Genomic DNA, 15,222 nt, shown 5'->3' with positions numbered 1-15,222 from the left:
ACAAAAACACATTTAATTATGTTTAGGAAATTCTGAAACAACATTGTTGTGATGTTGACTTGTTTCTGTCCTTTCAAAAATGAATATATTTTGGCTTTTGGAAAGCTGGCTGCACAAAACAAACAATCTGAAGATGCCACTTTGACACATGAAAATTGGCTTTTTTTTTTGTATTTTCTGACACAAATTCTTATAGAAAACAAGGCTTACATTGGTCAACATTGAACATAATTGTTAGCTGTATCATAAACATGTGCAGTATCAGTTGCCATATTACATAATTCCAACAAAAAGATCCAGAAAGTCCACAAGGAAGGATCGGGTTGGTTCAGTGTTACATACACACAGGATAGTGTTACCTGTGATTGGCTGTGTTGTTCTATAATATGTGAGCAACACAATATGGTCCTTTTGAACCAGCCAACAAGAAAGCAGAGGGGTGCACAATCAAAAGTGGGCCTGACACCTTATACAGATCACAGCCAGTGCTGTTGCGTGACCATCAACCAGACCAGTGGCTAAAGTGAAGCTCTGCCTGAAACCTGTTTTGGGAGGTATTCTAAATATTCACCTGTTTTGTTGCCCATTGCAACCAAAACAGAAAAAAACTGGTCTGATGTGTCTGATATTCTTAACTGAAACAACATCAGTGCCTAAAAAACAGTGAAACAGACATACAAAAATCTAATAAATCAGCATTTATTAGATAATCACCTGCACGCTAACTTAATTATTATTCATAAGAGCCTCTGTTTGTGTTCACACATGATCTTTTGACCCTGCAAGTTGTGCAAACACTGCCACTTGCTCTTGATTGTCATAACAGTCACACTTGAAGCCTTTCTATTCAATTAACAAGGACCTCTATTATTCCACCAGGGCCCTACGGTTGTAGGACGCAGCGCTGTGCTGACAGCCGGCCAGCTCTGAGGGGGCTATGTTCACAGCCATGGCAGCTAATGCAGGAATGTGTCCATGTGACAGGCTCCAGACCATTTAGTCTAGTTTTTTAACTACACCGCCAACCTCGCCATGCACACATGCCTCTGTTTAAAGTGCTGTGAAGCCGAGCAGCTTGTTAATCATTCAGTGGCAGAATCCACAAAACTTTCTCTTTGAAGGGGAACTCTTCGCCTCGTGCCAGATCTTGGTCTCTGATTGCTCTTGTGTTTCCTTCGAGCCAGGCTTCTCATACAATTACTGTTAATACCAACAGCTCCACATCCATATACCTTCACCTGTTCAACTTGTCCAGCTCTCTGCAGGCTCTCCCCTAATCCTCCCCTGCCCCTGCCTGAGATCATGCCCCCACCGCAGTCCATGAGCTAAGCCACTACAATGGGCCAGTGTGCAAGTGTGAGAGACACTGATGTCACATTGCAAGCATTCAGATTCACCCCTCATGAAATTAGAACAATATTTGTTTAGTTACGGCCGTGCAGCAGCTCCGAGCCACCCCGCTGGGAAGAGAATGTGTGAGATGAGGAAACATAATTTCACCCGCATGTAAAGAGAAAAGAAAAGAAAGAATGAGATTCTGGCTGGAGGTTGGACTGCAGATAATCTGACACACTAGAAACGATAAGAGACTTATTGAAAGTGCTAGTAGCCTGGTTTTCTGTGTCAGTAGTTCATAGTTAATGTGTTTTTTTTTTGCCTCAGAGCAGGAAATGCTTGCAGAAATTCTCATACATATCATATGTGCAAGAGTATATGGCTACTTTTTCAGCTTATTACCCATGCCTACAACAGGTAATTATCTTATTTATGTATTTGTCACAATCTATGATTTAAACCCAGAAATTAAATAATTTTACAGATGTGGGTTGATCTCCGGTTACAGCAGGTTAATTGGACAAAAGGTCATGGAAGTTTTCCTAATTACTCTAATAATTTTAGAGCCTCCAAGCCCCGGGTAAATTAAAAAAAATATTTGATGAGCAGGTCTAGACAAGATCTGACAATGTAAGGAGAGCAAACACAGATGCACAGAGTTGAAACCATGCACCTAAAAGAGAGAGAGAGGGAGCAGGAGCAGACAAGAGATTTCTTGTGGTTAAAAGAAAAGATTGATCCGACCAGTTACCTGAGACATGAGGTTAAGGGTGAGACATGCCTCCATACATCTGTTGAAGCAGACTGCTATTATCTGCAGCTTGAGGGCAAGCAGCTGAGGAACATGATCAGCTTTCAGTCATAAACTAAAGTAGCATACCTCTCAATCAAGGATGTATGGATAGAGGCAAAAAGAAAAATATACTCTAGTTTGTATGAGCATTCACATTAATTAACCAAATCCATAAAAAAGTATAGAATAAAAGAAATCCACACAACAGCAGCACAAAAAACAACTTTTCCAAAGTGTCATATAGTGATCACCACCAGATACAACTTTGTAAATTATTTCCAGTGTGGTTAGTAATAGTAAAACGAGGCAGGGAGCTAGTTAGACTGTTTTTTCCACTCACCTCAATCCACCTCTGCGCCTCCAAGTAGGCTTCGTCGCAGCTGACAGGGGACTGTTCACGCCACTCCATCACAGCAGCTTATTATCCGAGCAGCACCGTCGGGCCAGATCGGTTCCTAATGGCCCGATGACACAAACGAGAGCCATTTCAAACACGAAGCCACAATGGGCGCGCTTTAAAACTGGTCAAGCGGCCAGGTGGAGCACAGGTGAACTTGTAGATCACACTCTCCATTCATAAAACATACCTTCTATTGTTCATTTCCACCAGCGCATCAAAGGGATTAATGCAAAGGTGCAGCTTTATAGTAACACATTCAACCCCCTTTTCTTTTTTACTTTGCATCACCATCTCTCAGCCCCGGTGCTTACCTGTTCTTTCATCCGACACACCTGTGTGTTGTGTTTTCGCACTCTCCGCTCAGCTCCGTCCCTCGGCTTCACCTTTACGCATCGATACGCTCCAACGCAGACCCGTGAGCTCACCACCTCACCTCGTCTGCTGCTGTGGGGGGCACTGACAGCACAAGATCTCTGTTCGTGGAAGTTTTTAAGCTGCACGAGTTGGGAGGGTTTCCAAAGTAAGGTCCCGGGACCACCCACGGGTCCTTGTGCAACTTCCAGGTGAACTCAGGCTTGTGAGTGCACTGTTATTTCCCGCACTGGATGATTACATTTGCCCTCCAGGTTTTCACTGCTGCCCGAACAGTAGGCGAAATGCACAATAGTGTAACTCTACACCGACTAATAGGCAGCAGCTACATATTTTTTTCAGACTACAGTTCAACCCACTCACTGTAATATTAAACAGTCTGGAGTCTGCGGTCCACCTCAGAGAACCGACATGTCAATAAGTTTCTCAGGTCGCTTTTGAAAACTTTCCTCTGAAGACAATCATCTCTCCTGTAGCGCCACCCAGCGGTGGTGAGGGCGCATCGAGGGCCTGAAAACACAAAACTGCCTTCATCCAAAAACTAAAATGTAACGTTATTAAGTTTCAGTAAAGAAAAACCCTTGGAATTAAATGTACCATAGCCTATGCTATATTGGAAAATGTTTTACTGGCATAACTTCGCTCCACACAATGCTTCAACGTAACAGATAATATTTTGAATCATATTGATTTTTAAAATCAAATCTCACCAGGATTGCATGTATAAACAATATTCTTCAGTAAGACTTTAATTCGTTTAAATGTATCTTAAGGACTTTTCTATACCTGTGCAATTTTCAAGACTTTTTAGGACAGAATGTAGTAATAGCTATCATTTGGTGGTTTCTGCAGATGAAAGATGAGGAATTTACTTGTAATACTTTGAGGGCACTTTTATTTCCTTTAATATTTTTTCTCAAAACTTGCGTTATACACTACAAAAGTTAGGGATATTCAACTTTCGGGCGAAATTTATGTAAAATGTTCATGCTACAGTGATTAATATTATATCATGAAAATAGGGCGTTTAAGTATAAGTATGGAATGGTAAATTCTTCATCTCAAACAATTTATTGAAACAAACACTAAATGTGGTGGGTATACCACAACAAAAAATGTCAATGTCTCAACTTGTCATGTGGCCAAAGGACGTCCCCTTCTCTGTCTTTCTGTGACTCTGTCCAACCTGCTGACAACTCTGTGACATTCTAAGCTCAGTAGACACTTCCCTCTGAAAAGATCCCATTTGAAGCCTCAACATTGTTGATTGATTCTTAGGTGTGGTCTAGTTTTCATGTCAAAATGTGAATAGCATGATGAAGAGGGCTGTTTTAACACAAACTGTTGGACCAGAACATTAAATGGCCGTTTCATGCATCTGCACTTTTTGTGATTTTTGCAGTTAATCACATTGTTAGAGATCAGCATGTTCTGTTGTAAGCACTGAAACATTGAACAGTTGGACATGTGCATTCAAAACTTCAGAGAAGGTCAAATTCAGTTAATCTGTAAACGTTATAGTGCATTTAAGGGGCATCCTGAAACTTCACCCAAAAGCCGAATACCCCAAACTTTTTGTGAGTAGTGTATAATGAATAACTCAAGTTAATTGAGTACTACTTAACTCCATAGTTTCCAATTGTAAAATACTTACCGTACCTGTAACTTACGTTAACACATCTGCCAAAGGAGCAAATGTAAATACAGGATAATGTGCTCCTGGGGGTGACAATTTAAAATCTGAAATTGCAGTATTCAACAGTTATTGTCCTTCACACTTATGATTTAACACTCATGTGCCAGAATATTCTCCAAATTGTCTTCAGGCTCCGACAGGCCTGGTATGTCTGTTCCAGTTACTTACATCCAACCATAAACCTGTCAATATCATTTTCAAATAGCTCAGATGTTCGTGTCACAGAAAATACCCATGAAAGAATTGTGTAATAAATTTGCATTTTATTTGACAGATTTCCTAGTTCTTATTACAAAAATGTAGGCACCTTCCAACACAGTCTGCATGTTTTTCTTTTGATAACTTTTTTTTATGACACCATAAGCGCATAAAACAGCATTAGGCCTATTTTGCTTTTTCAAAGCCGTAACTCAAATTAAAGCCTTGCACAACATGTTTTCTTCAGCTGTTTTGATCATTTGTTAGACATATGATCAAAAACAAATTCACTACATAGAATATTTATCATTGAGCCCAGGAGTAAAAAAAAAAAAAGTAGTGAGAAGAGTTCCCTCCGTGACATGAAAAATGTGTTAACTGCTCTTTCTTAATTGAAAGCCAAACACGCCATGTAAACACACTTTAGTGCAGTGTCAATGCAGTACAGCTGACATCTGTATTACAGGTTAGAGATGTTACAGCAGTGAAGGAACGGGAAGATTTTGATCTTAGCAAGAATTACTTTGAGCAGCATTCCCTTGCAATATCGTCTAACGTGCAAACAAGTGACGTATAACAATACTTTTCAATGTTACCACTGACATGTGTTGATTTTCCCCATATCACTCGCTAAAGTATTTTGAAAAAAAAAAAACTATTTCCCAATAAAATCAGCACTTGAGAATGTTTGGCAGTAATTATTTCTTTGATTTCTCGGGTCACGGGGGGAGTTTCCTCAGTATGAATCTTTGGAGAGGGCAATGATGGTGAAACGGACCTCCTGAGGGTCGCGAGCCATGAAGATCTTACAAACCTCAACAGCATCCTGCAGCGCAATTGAACACAATAGGAAAATAATGAATGACAAGTCCACTTAAAGAGATATTCTTATGTGATAGGTGGGTTTTTATTCTGTCATGTCGTACCTCAAGGAAAGTGTCTTCCGAAGTTTTTCTGTGGAGAATAGGAAAAGGCTTCCGGCCATCTGTGTATTTAGATGCAATAAAATAAGAGTACTTATTGGGAGTTTGCAGTTTGTTAACCACCAACATGACCATGTACACACGTACACATATATATATAAAAACAACATACAGTATATAAATGTGGGTGTGTGGTTAACTCACCCAGTTCATATAATTGTCCTCCGACATTCACGAAAGCTATAAAATGCAGATTTACTTTCTCATCTAAGCTTGGAGCCTGTAACAGACCAGACACACACACAAAGGTATGTTGAGTTGAAAATATGTCTTTACATTGAGTAATAAATAATTCAAATCTCAATACAAACCTCAGTCTGTCCCTCCTGTGCACTCGACTCATGTGTGACACGTATACTCTGAAACAGCAAGAAAAACATTTTGTTATATAGTAATTTTAAAGCTGTTAGGTAAAAAAAAATGCAGCCATTACATATTCTTATTTTTCTGTTGATAATATTTATGGTCTTGTTTTAAAATCGTTTTACTGTTTTTTTAATGGTCATTGTCTTGTCTCCATGGACCTAATCCATGTCTGAAATAAAGTAAATATCTAAACCCTTTTGCGTTGTTTCTTTTCGGGACCAGTCGGCCAAAAGGAATCCAACACCTTGGTGGAAGTCCTACACTCCTGTATCTAACTTTGACCTCTCCAAAGACTCAAGCTCCTCTGTGTGTTCCTACCTCGTCTTTTTCCAGGAAGGTAGCCCGTTCCTCTGGACTCATTTTAGAGGTTTGTTCAAGAAACTTCTTAAGAGCAGAATCAGGCTCTGAGGAGAAACAGGAACATACAGTAAAGCTTATATATAGGAAAGTGTCTGCAAGGTGCACAGGTGCTTGGATTTTGACCTTGATGATACATCAATAAACAAACATTATGATAGGAAATTATGGAATGTAAGGTAATGATTGTGATTAATATGATAAATGGTACTTTTCACCTAGTGAATAGACACATCATACTGTTTTGCCATAATTTCAACACTTATTAATACATTTGCAATTTCCCAAAATGCAGTGTTATATCATCAAGTAACAATAACTTTCTGAGTCTGATGTGAATAGAGTTAACAACTCACCAAAGTCCAGATGTGCCTTGTTGTTTGCCACTGCGTGAATTAACCCTATTGTTCCACAGGCGTTTCCAATAGTTTGCTTCATGAAGTAGACGTCAGGGGAGACCTCCTGTGGCTGATCCTTCAGTTTCTCTTCTTCTTCCTGCTTAAATGCTTCATACTGGACAACAGAACGACAAAAGAGAAATGTTTGTTAAACTTTGTTTTGCATAACATGAACATAAGCCTGTACGCATAGACATCTCCAGCTGAAATATGCACAATGTGAAGACATCTTTATGGTTAATTGACAGTTATACACTAAAGATGTTGCAAGAATAAATTTAAGTAGCTACCTTCTCTGTTACTGGGAAGAGGAGTAGCACTGCGCACACAGGTCTTGGCACCATGCTGAGGAGCTCAGGATCCAATCCGTACACATCTCCAAATTGCCAGGTAGGTTTCATACCCAAACAGTTAACAAACTGCACAGAAGCTTGGAGTGAATTTGTGTTCACATGAGGCTGACTTAGTCTCTATTAGCTATAATTATAAGGAAGATGTGGTAGAAAAAAAAAACCTTGGGCGAGCTGCCTGAAGATAAATTACAAGAAAAAACTACATAGACATTCAAATCACAAATATTTGCTTTCAGAGTTGTCTTCACCACTGTGTTCCTCTAGGAACCACCTCTCCTAAAACCCTAATGTGTTTAACTAGGACTCATTACACACTTCTGGTGCCGTTTCTAAATATAATATAATGGCCTCACACTTATTAAACAGGCGCGTATTGTGTACATTAGCTGCACTGAAGCTTACTAGTTCCCTTCACTTGTAAGTCACCTTGGATAAACGCATTTTCCAAGTGAATAGATGTAAAGCTAATGTGTGGTGAGGTGTTGGGCCACCATAAATTACCAGATAAGTTTATAAGCTGTGGTATTGTTGGGCTCTATAAGTCTCCTGTACTCTACTATTGACGGTGGTGGTGGTGGAGGAGAGTGATGTCTTACATGTCAGTCCAAAAATAGGTTGTGATGACTAAGATGCTGCATAGTCATCAAATAATTTCCTGTGTCTCCCCTCATTTATTCAAGTGTATTGTTTACATCCAACTAAAGTTAATGCTAATATAGCTACTCTTTGCTATAGAGGGGGAAAAAAACATCCTGCTAGCAACGTATTGGTCAATCCTTTACATGTCTTCTGTCTGTGTTTTTTCTCTTTACTGGATGTAGCATCGCTGCTGGGTAGAGGCCTTGTGCCTCAGTGAGTGTGCACGCCGCTTTGCCGCCGCTCATTCAGGTCCATGTGGTGTCAAATTCAGCCTGAAGAAAATACTCACCTTTGTCATGACCTGACAACAAAAAACAGAAATATAAACGTTAACGAAAATCGCTGTTTATGTTCAGCAAAGCAGCCACACCGGCTCCAGCTTTGTTCTCCCTGCTAGCATCGGTTAGCCGCCGGCCCTCACATGCTTATTATGAATGAATGGCAGCGATAAAACAAAACAAAACAAAACGTGGCACCAACAACAAGGGTACATACTTCTGGGTTGGACTCCAGAGGCAGCCAGCGTGGACAGTCCATGTTGGAGCAACGACGAGCGTTTAGTCGTGTTTCGGTCGAAAACTGAAACTGATTTGCCGTAGAAAAAAAAGGAAAAAATTCTGTGACAGCTGGAAATCACTTCCGCGTCAGGATCGTGCATCTTGACGTGAGGGGGAAAACGCGGGGGTGCTCGTTTCTTCATAACCCGTAAAAACACCACATTCTGGGCTGTGTAACACAAACACGTTATATGTACCACTTAATGTCATCTTATACCATACACAGCTTTGCCTTCATTCTTTGTCTGTGAAATGACTCATCTTTTAAATGTGACACCCACATTATCAACCCAACAGTGGACCTAGTGGACCAGTCCAGGGTCACGGGCGTGTGTCAGGGAGACAGATTCCCAGCCTTGTTCCCAGTTGTTTATTCCTTGTATTCCTTTGTCTAACTAACCATTACAAATATATAAAAAAAAACTCCAATAATTATATGAATGAAAATATTTCTAAGCCATGAAACCGTTTGATTTAGTGTGCATTTCTGACATGTAATCGCCACATGGGGGCGCTGTTGTTCCTGCATTTTATAAACTCGACCCAATTGTTATTTGCAAAATTAATGCGTTTACAAGTAAGTTTCCAAAGGGTCCTGGTCCGTTTATTCTACAGAGCTACCATGCGATCTGTTGTGCACAGCTGCTGTTTGGGACTGTGAATTTTTAATTTCATATCAGGAAATCTCTGCAGGACATTGTAAAGCAGTAGGATAACCTCGACCCAGAGTGCAGTGTCATTCACAGCATCATCATCTATCATAAGGAGAATAAAGTTTCATTCGTGAAATTGCGCAATTTACAACTCAAACTTTTATATTAAAACACGAAACTGGCTCAAATATATATTTACAAAAGTTGCCTACATGATTTCTGTCGTCATTCTTCTGACTCACCCCTAAAGACATTATATTGCTGTTTATCCACATAGTGTCTGCTCTATACCAGGAAGGGCATTTCTGTTCAGCCATTTCTTGGTATGCGTCATGTGCAGCTGAAAAGCTGTTTAAGATTGAGAAAATAATAATAATAAAAAAAATACTGATATGACTGGCAGAGAACCGAACACATTTATTATCAACCACCCTCAGATTTTCCACCAGCCACGTCCACTTTCCATTATCACTGCGTCTTACTGAGACCTTTAGGGCCCCCTGGCCTCTTGACTTCATACAGCGCCATCACATCATCCCATTCTGTAACACTGACCAGGCTTCAGTTTGCAGCTGAGCAATGAGTCACAATCAAAGACAATAACTGTGGGCCATGCAGCGCCTTGGGGGAAAACCGTCGCAACATTTTTGCATAAGATGCACATTTACACATCAAACACCCTGAGAACACCGAGTGAGTGTCATTAAAAGGTGGTAAACATGACTCAGACTATACGCCAACAGCCAATGGACAGTCGGAGCCGGAGGCATCACTTTCCCCATCCACCAATTGGCTTCACCTGACGTAGCACTGTGGAATAACAGGAATTCAGGGGTCTTCATTGTGGCTAAACTTAAATAGACTTCTCAACTTTACCTGCATCTCAGCAGTTTTTACACCTTCCTCTGCAGGCAACATTGACTGGAGAGCATTTGGTGAGTAGGTTCAACTTTGTTAAGTAGCCAACCGTATAAGATTTTATGACTTAAAATATAGCTCAAGAAAAAAAAAAAAAACCTTGTGAATACTTAGTTATTCTGTCTGTCCTAACAGCAATACCCTTACATTGTCTCTAACAGTTAGATTTGTATTTAATGATGAAAAAAAAAAAAAAAAAAAAAAAAAAATCAACTTATGAAAAGACATTTCAACATCAGTGTTCACCTGGGGAACTGAATAAAAATAATCAAATGCCACCAAAAAAATGCAAAATAAATTCATTTTGGTAATGAAAATACCATTTCTTAAGAAGATATAGATATTTCAACTATCATATTGTGTTTTATCTCACTAACAGCAGATGCAAAGTAACTACATGTCAGATGTTTTCCTCATATTGGTACCAGGCTATTGTTTATGTGAGAATTAACATGATATGAACTTTTTATTGCCACACCTCCCTCTGAGTTTCTCCATTTAACTGAGCAACATGTCCCTTTTTTTTTCCCTCTGACAGCAAAAATGGCAGAAACTGAAACCATCAGTCATCGTGAAAGAAAGGAAGAAAATGGAAATACCCTGGAAAAAATATCAGAGGTGGATGAAACTTCTCATAACAACTTTAATGACAATGACGATACCCAAACACCAGTGGTGGTGGTGGTGTGGAGAAATGTCATACTGATGGCCCTCTTACATATGAGTGCAGTTTATGGAATATTTCTCATTCCATCTGCATCAGTTTCAACTCTCATATTTTGTAAGTATTATCTAAATGATGTAACATGCTTGGCTTTGTTGTCTTTTTACTTGTAAATCCCTGTGGAGCACAGTCAGAAAGGGCTGATGTCATATTGCAAAGTACAGTAGCCTACATACATACAGCCTGAGGGGGCTTGAAGGAGTGTGTTGTACAATCCCGAATTAGAAACATGCAAACTTAGAATAGTTGTTAAACTTCTGAAAAATAACTATTTGTGCCCAAATATTTACACAAACATTATTCCTGCAGACACAATACACTCAGTCCCAGTTCAAAACCTGTCATTATCCAATCCTGGGACGCTCTAATGCTTTACCTTACTTGAAAATGAAAATAAAACAACACAACATAGTGTCTCAGATATCTGTCCTGTCCACTTTTCTTTCTTCCAGCTGTATTCATGTACATCTTCACTGGTCTTGGTGTGACTTGTGGAGCACACAGATTGTGGAGCCACAGATCCTATAAGGCTTCTTTTCCCTTACGGGTCTTCCTTGCCATGTGTAATTCCATGGCCTTTCAGGTAAAACAAAGAGATTTAAAAAAAAAGATTTCTACTGTATATTCTTATTTATTACATTTCAGTTTATTGTTAAAACATTTACTACCAAATTAAAAATAGAAAAGTAAAGTGCCCTTATACTTGTGATGCATGTCTTTAAATGTGTCACATAAGCTTGATTTCTCTCTGTCTGTGCAGAATGACATATTCGAGTGGGCGAGGGACCACCGTGTTCATCACAAGTGCTCAGAGACGAATGCTGACCCCCATAATGCCAAACGGGGTTTTTTCTTCTCTCACATTGGCTGGCTGCTCTGTCGAAAGCATCCCATGGTTATTGAAAAGGGACAGAAAATAGATGTGTCCGACCTGAAGGCAGACAAAGTGGTCATGTTCCAAAGAAGGTGAGCAAACACTACACCAGAGTTTGTCTTTGAGTTTATCCTTGTTTTTCTGTTCAATATGTAATCAGTGACCGTCACTTCAGGCTATTTACTGAGACTCTGGGGGATTCACAAGCTCCGGTGTTTTATAACTGCTAGCCAGTAACATTTATCTGCAAAATTTGATATTAACATTAACATGTCTGAAAAACTGATATCAGTTTTCCAGTAAATACTGACTAAAATAATCTGATACAGAACATGCATCATCAGTTATATGAATGTTTTGCATTATGACTAAATTTGTTTCTAATGCAGAATTAAAAGTATTTGTATGGTACTACTTTTTTTTGTTTGTTAATATAGCTGCGTGTTTCCCTCCTGGTCCAAGATGTAAAGGATGTTGTAGTCAGGGTCACTGTTGCCATGTCAACAGATTAATTGGTTAACAAGATGGATGTGCGTGTTCATTGACTGGTCATTGGCCACATGGTCTGGAGATAATCATGTTAATTATGATTTACTCCATAAGGAGAAATATGATGTAATGTGTGTCCAACATGCCTATCACCCTGTTGACTTGAATTTCATTCATTACAAAATGTCCTGCTTTGTTTTTCCTGTACAAATATGATTCAGTGGTTGTGTCGCAATCAAAAGTTGCCATTTGTTGTTTTGTCTGGCTGTCAGTCTCAAGAGGGTTGATGTTACGTAACATGAGCTGGGATGAGGTCATAGACGAGTGAGAGAAAGAAAAATCAATTTGATTCGATTCAGCTTCAGGGTTAGGGTTACAGTGAATCACAGGCAGTTGATAATGGATCTGTTTGAGGTATCACTTGTTCTTCTGTTTCAGGTACTACAAGCTGTCTGTGCTGATCCTGTGCTTCCTCATGCCCACGCTGGTGCCCTGGTACTTCTGGGGTGAATCTCTGGCCGTTTCCTACTTCATCCCTGCGATCCTGAGATACGTTCTGATGCTCCATGGCACCTGGCTGGTCAACAGTGCTGCACACATGTGGGGCAACAAGCCTTATGACAAAACCATCAACCCGGCAGAAAACCTACTGGTTTCTCTCGGTGCAGTAGGTAAAGAAACATTATGTTCACTCAGTTTACTTAGATTGCTTTCTAATTGCAATCTGGAACAAAACACTGAAACAGAGTTGTAGAATAGATAAAGAAAAAAGTAATAGAAGTCGGCAACAGAGCGTTACATTTGTTAATTGGATGTTTTCTGCAGTAGTGCTCCATGGGATTGATAGCCATCTTATCACTGAAAGAGTCTTTTATGACTCCTTTCATAACAAATTGTTTGTGCTAATGGCTGTTTGCCAATTCTTCATCCTGTGATGTATTCAAATGGAGATAAAGCAGGTACAGATTCATATCTTCATTCAAATTAAGCCTGGAATATAAAACATCTCTCTCTTTGGTTTTCAGGGGAAGGTTTCCACAACTACCATCACACATTCCCCTTTGACTACTCCGCCAGTGAGTTTGGCTGGAGGCTGAATATCTCCACCGCCTTTATTGATGTCATGTGCTTCCTGAGTTTGGCCAAGGACCGCAAGAGGGTGTCCAAGGAAATTATCCTGGCTCGCATGCGACGAACGGGTGTCTCGGCCAAAAGTGGATAAATCCCACCAGTTTCAAATGCACGAAAACACAGAAAGAATTTTGGTGTGGGAGGGTGGGCATTATGATGTTTCTGATTATTTGCTGTTTGGACTAATATGGGATTTATTATCATTATATTTGTCAAAGCATTAATTATTTTTTATAATTAATAGATCTATTATTTGCTTTTGGCACCTTATAAGGTTTATATGAAGTATTCTGCAAAACAAAATTTAGTTTCTTTTGTTTGCTTTAAGGACATTTAGCTCTAACTTTGGCCAGTAGTTCTTTGTTTCATTCTACAGGAAGTGGAGATTGACTATGGTCTTTGTTTGGCCTTTTTTAAAGCCAATGTTCTTTATTTGAGGTAACAACACCTTTATGTCGTGTCCAACTGGCTAAGGAGCGTTGTAAGTACTGTAACTGTTAATAAAACAATTATTTCTCTGGTGTAACACAATGTATACCTTGAGTATGAAGCAGTCTTTAAACTTCATCCACCCTCTTCATGAAGATACCTCTGTGTTTAACATTGGAGAAGGACGTCTGGACTCTTTACCTGAAGAAATATTATTTGCTCTTATTATGTATTCAGTTGAAATACACTCAGACTTTTCACCTCCCTCAGAAAGTGCCAGTCAGGCTTGTGTAGGAGTGGTGTTTACTTTCTGTCTCTGAAACACATCAGGAATCTTTCCCAAAATGAGGCTTGGCACACTTATTAGAAAGTTGCATAAAAGTGCAAGTTATGGTAAAAAAAAAAGAAAGAAAAAAAGTTAGAGCTTTTAACTTTTGCTCTGACACCAATGTTGCATCAGGTACAGCAGGGGGTCCAACAAGGATCTCAGATCTCGTTTTTTATCTTAATCTTACTGCAGACAGAATCGTGCCAGATGAGCTTAAACAGCTCCTGCTCCCATTTTTGGACATGTGCTGTTTGAAATGAAAGCCTTGCTCTCTCTCTGCACTGGGTAGGCTATCTGTAATGCACGGCTTATACTTTTTATCCACATAATGAAGGAGTGATGACATGAAACCACCATATTTAACACATATTTGAAATGCCATGTTTGTTTTATGTTATGTTTATTTTTGATATCAACTCAAAAGTGGATTTTCTCCCTCTACTGGAGAATTAAGGTATGGCAAGTCAAAGAAACAGCATTATAAACAGTAAAACAGCATGTAGGTTATTATAGACTCATCATGATCATTGTCTTTTTGGTGTACGCAGACATTGTTTTATCCTGAGCAAAACTGTAAAAACAAAATCACACCAGTAAAGACTTTTAAATAAAAAAATATAAGTTACAAGTTTTTAGAGAAAGGGGGCCCAAAGATCAAAATGTTGTTGCCTGTACAGCAAGGAAGTAAAATGCATGAACACTATGCTGTTCTCATGCAAGCATGATTAAAAAAAAGGAGGTTGATTACATTATTCACTCACATGTAACAGGTGGACGGACTATTTCCTGCAGAGATGATGGAACCAGGACAGACTGTTAAATTGTATATTAGACCAGACACATCTTAATAAATTAGAATATCATGGAGGTCATCAGTCTTCCCCATGATAATGTAGCCTACTGAACCAGACTAAAATACCATTTAAAGGTTTAGGATACCTTTGCAGGTGTTTTGAGTTCATTAGCTGAGAGTGTGACACCATTAGGTTACAATAATGAACTTTTTCCACGATATTCAATTTTTTTTGATTTACTGAATATTCAGTTTCTATTAAATGTAAGTCATAGTCATTACAATTAAAATAAATAAATACATGAAATATTTTAGGCTCTCTGTGTAATTAATCTATATAATATCGGTATAGCCGGAAGGCAGCCGGGCCGGACGGCGTGCTGGGCCGGGTGCTGAAAGACTGTGCTGCAGAGCTAACGGACGTCTTCACCTCCAT

At 39.3% G+C, this 15,222-nt stretch overlaps 3 protein-coding genes across 6 annotated transcripts in view; 1 reads left to right on the top strand and 2 right to left on the bottom strand.

The window, feature by feature from the left end:
* The window catches only part of lmo7a (LIM domain 7a), a 50,379-nt gene extending 47,340 nt beyond the window's left edge, over nucleotides 1–3,039 (bottom strand). Inside the window, exons 1-2 of one of the 4 annotated variants that reach the window (XM_083997298.1) lie at nucleotides 2,840–3,039; nucleotides 2,469–2,583 (exon numbers count right to left, since the gene is read on the bottom strand). In XM_083997298.1, coding sequence (XP_083853424.1) covers nucleotides 2,469–2,537 — 69 coding nt within the window. In that variant the 5' untranslated portion in view covers nucleotides 2,538–2,583; nucleotides 2,840–3,039. The remainder of the gene's footprint in view (nucleotides 1–2,468; nucleotides 2,584–2,839) is intronic. The other 3 variants (XM_083997297.1, XM_083997299.1, XM_083997300.1) reach the window with 3 other exon arrangements.
* Nucleotides 3,040–4,856: 1,817 nt separating this feature from the next.
* uchl3 (ubiquitin carboxyl-terminal esterase L3 (ubiquitin thiolesterase)) lies at nucleotides 4,857–8,507 on the bottom strand. The gene is made up of 8 exons (XM_083997306.1): nucleotides 8,374–8,507; nucleotides 7,189–7,317; nucleotides 6,857–7,013; nucleotides 6,462–6,547; nucleotides 6,089–6,136; nucleotides 5,922–5,997; nucleotides 5,721–5,779; nucleotides 4,857–5,620 (listed from the first exon to the last, which is right to left on the bottom strand). The coding sequence occupies exons 1-8, from the start codon at nucleotides 8,425–8,427 to the stop codon at nucleotides 5,531–5,533; spliced, it is 699 nt and encodes a 232-aa protein (XP_083853432.1). The 5' UTR covers nucleotides 8,428–8,507; the 3' UTR covers nucleotides 4,857–5,530.
* Nucleotides 8,508–10,561: 2,054 nt separating this feature from the next.
* Nucleotides 10,562–13,379, top strand: LOC311004045 (acyl-CoA desaturase-like; the record flags this gene model as incomplete). The annotated part of the gene is made up of 5 exons (XM_083995990.1): nucleotides 10,562–10,799; nucleotides 11,195–11,325; nucleotides 11,503–11,708; nucleotides 12,544–12,776; nucleotides 13,131–13,379. The coding sequence occupies 5 exons, from the start codon at nucleotides 10,562–10,564 to the stop codon at nucleotides 13,325–13,327; spliced, it is 1,005 nt and encodes a 334-aa protein (XP_083852116.1). The 3' UTR covers nucleotides 13,328–13,379.
* Nucleotides 13,380–15,222: the final 1,843 nt, after the last annotated feature.

The sequence above is a fragment of the Trachurus trachurus genome, assembly GCF_905171665.1.
Source record: "Trachurus trachurus genome assembly, chromosome: 21".
In the NCBI taxonomy this organism is placed as follows: Eukaryota; Metazoa; Chordata; class Actinopteri; order Carangiformes; family Carangidae; genus Trachurus; species Trachurus trachurus.
The sequence above is the reverse complement of the archived record's forward strand: the minus strand, read 5'-3'. Positions and strand labels throughout refer to the sequence as shown.

Coding starts and splice junctions, on each gene's coding strand:
- uchl3 (XM_083997306.1), bottom strand. CDS start 8,427: ATGGACTGTCCACGCTGGCTGCCTCTGGAGTCCAACCCAGAAGTATGT. Junction 6,548..6,856: donor CAAGGCACATCTGGACTTTG/GTGAGTTGTTAA, acceptor GTTTCTCCTCAG/AGCCTGATTCTGCTCTTAAG. Junction 5,998..6,088: donor CACAGGAGGGACAGACTGAG/GTTTGTATTGAG, acceptor GGTCTGTTACAG/GCTCCAAGCTTAGATGAGAA.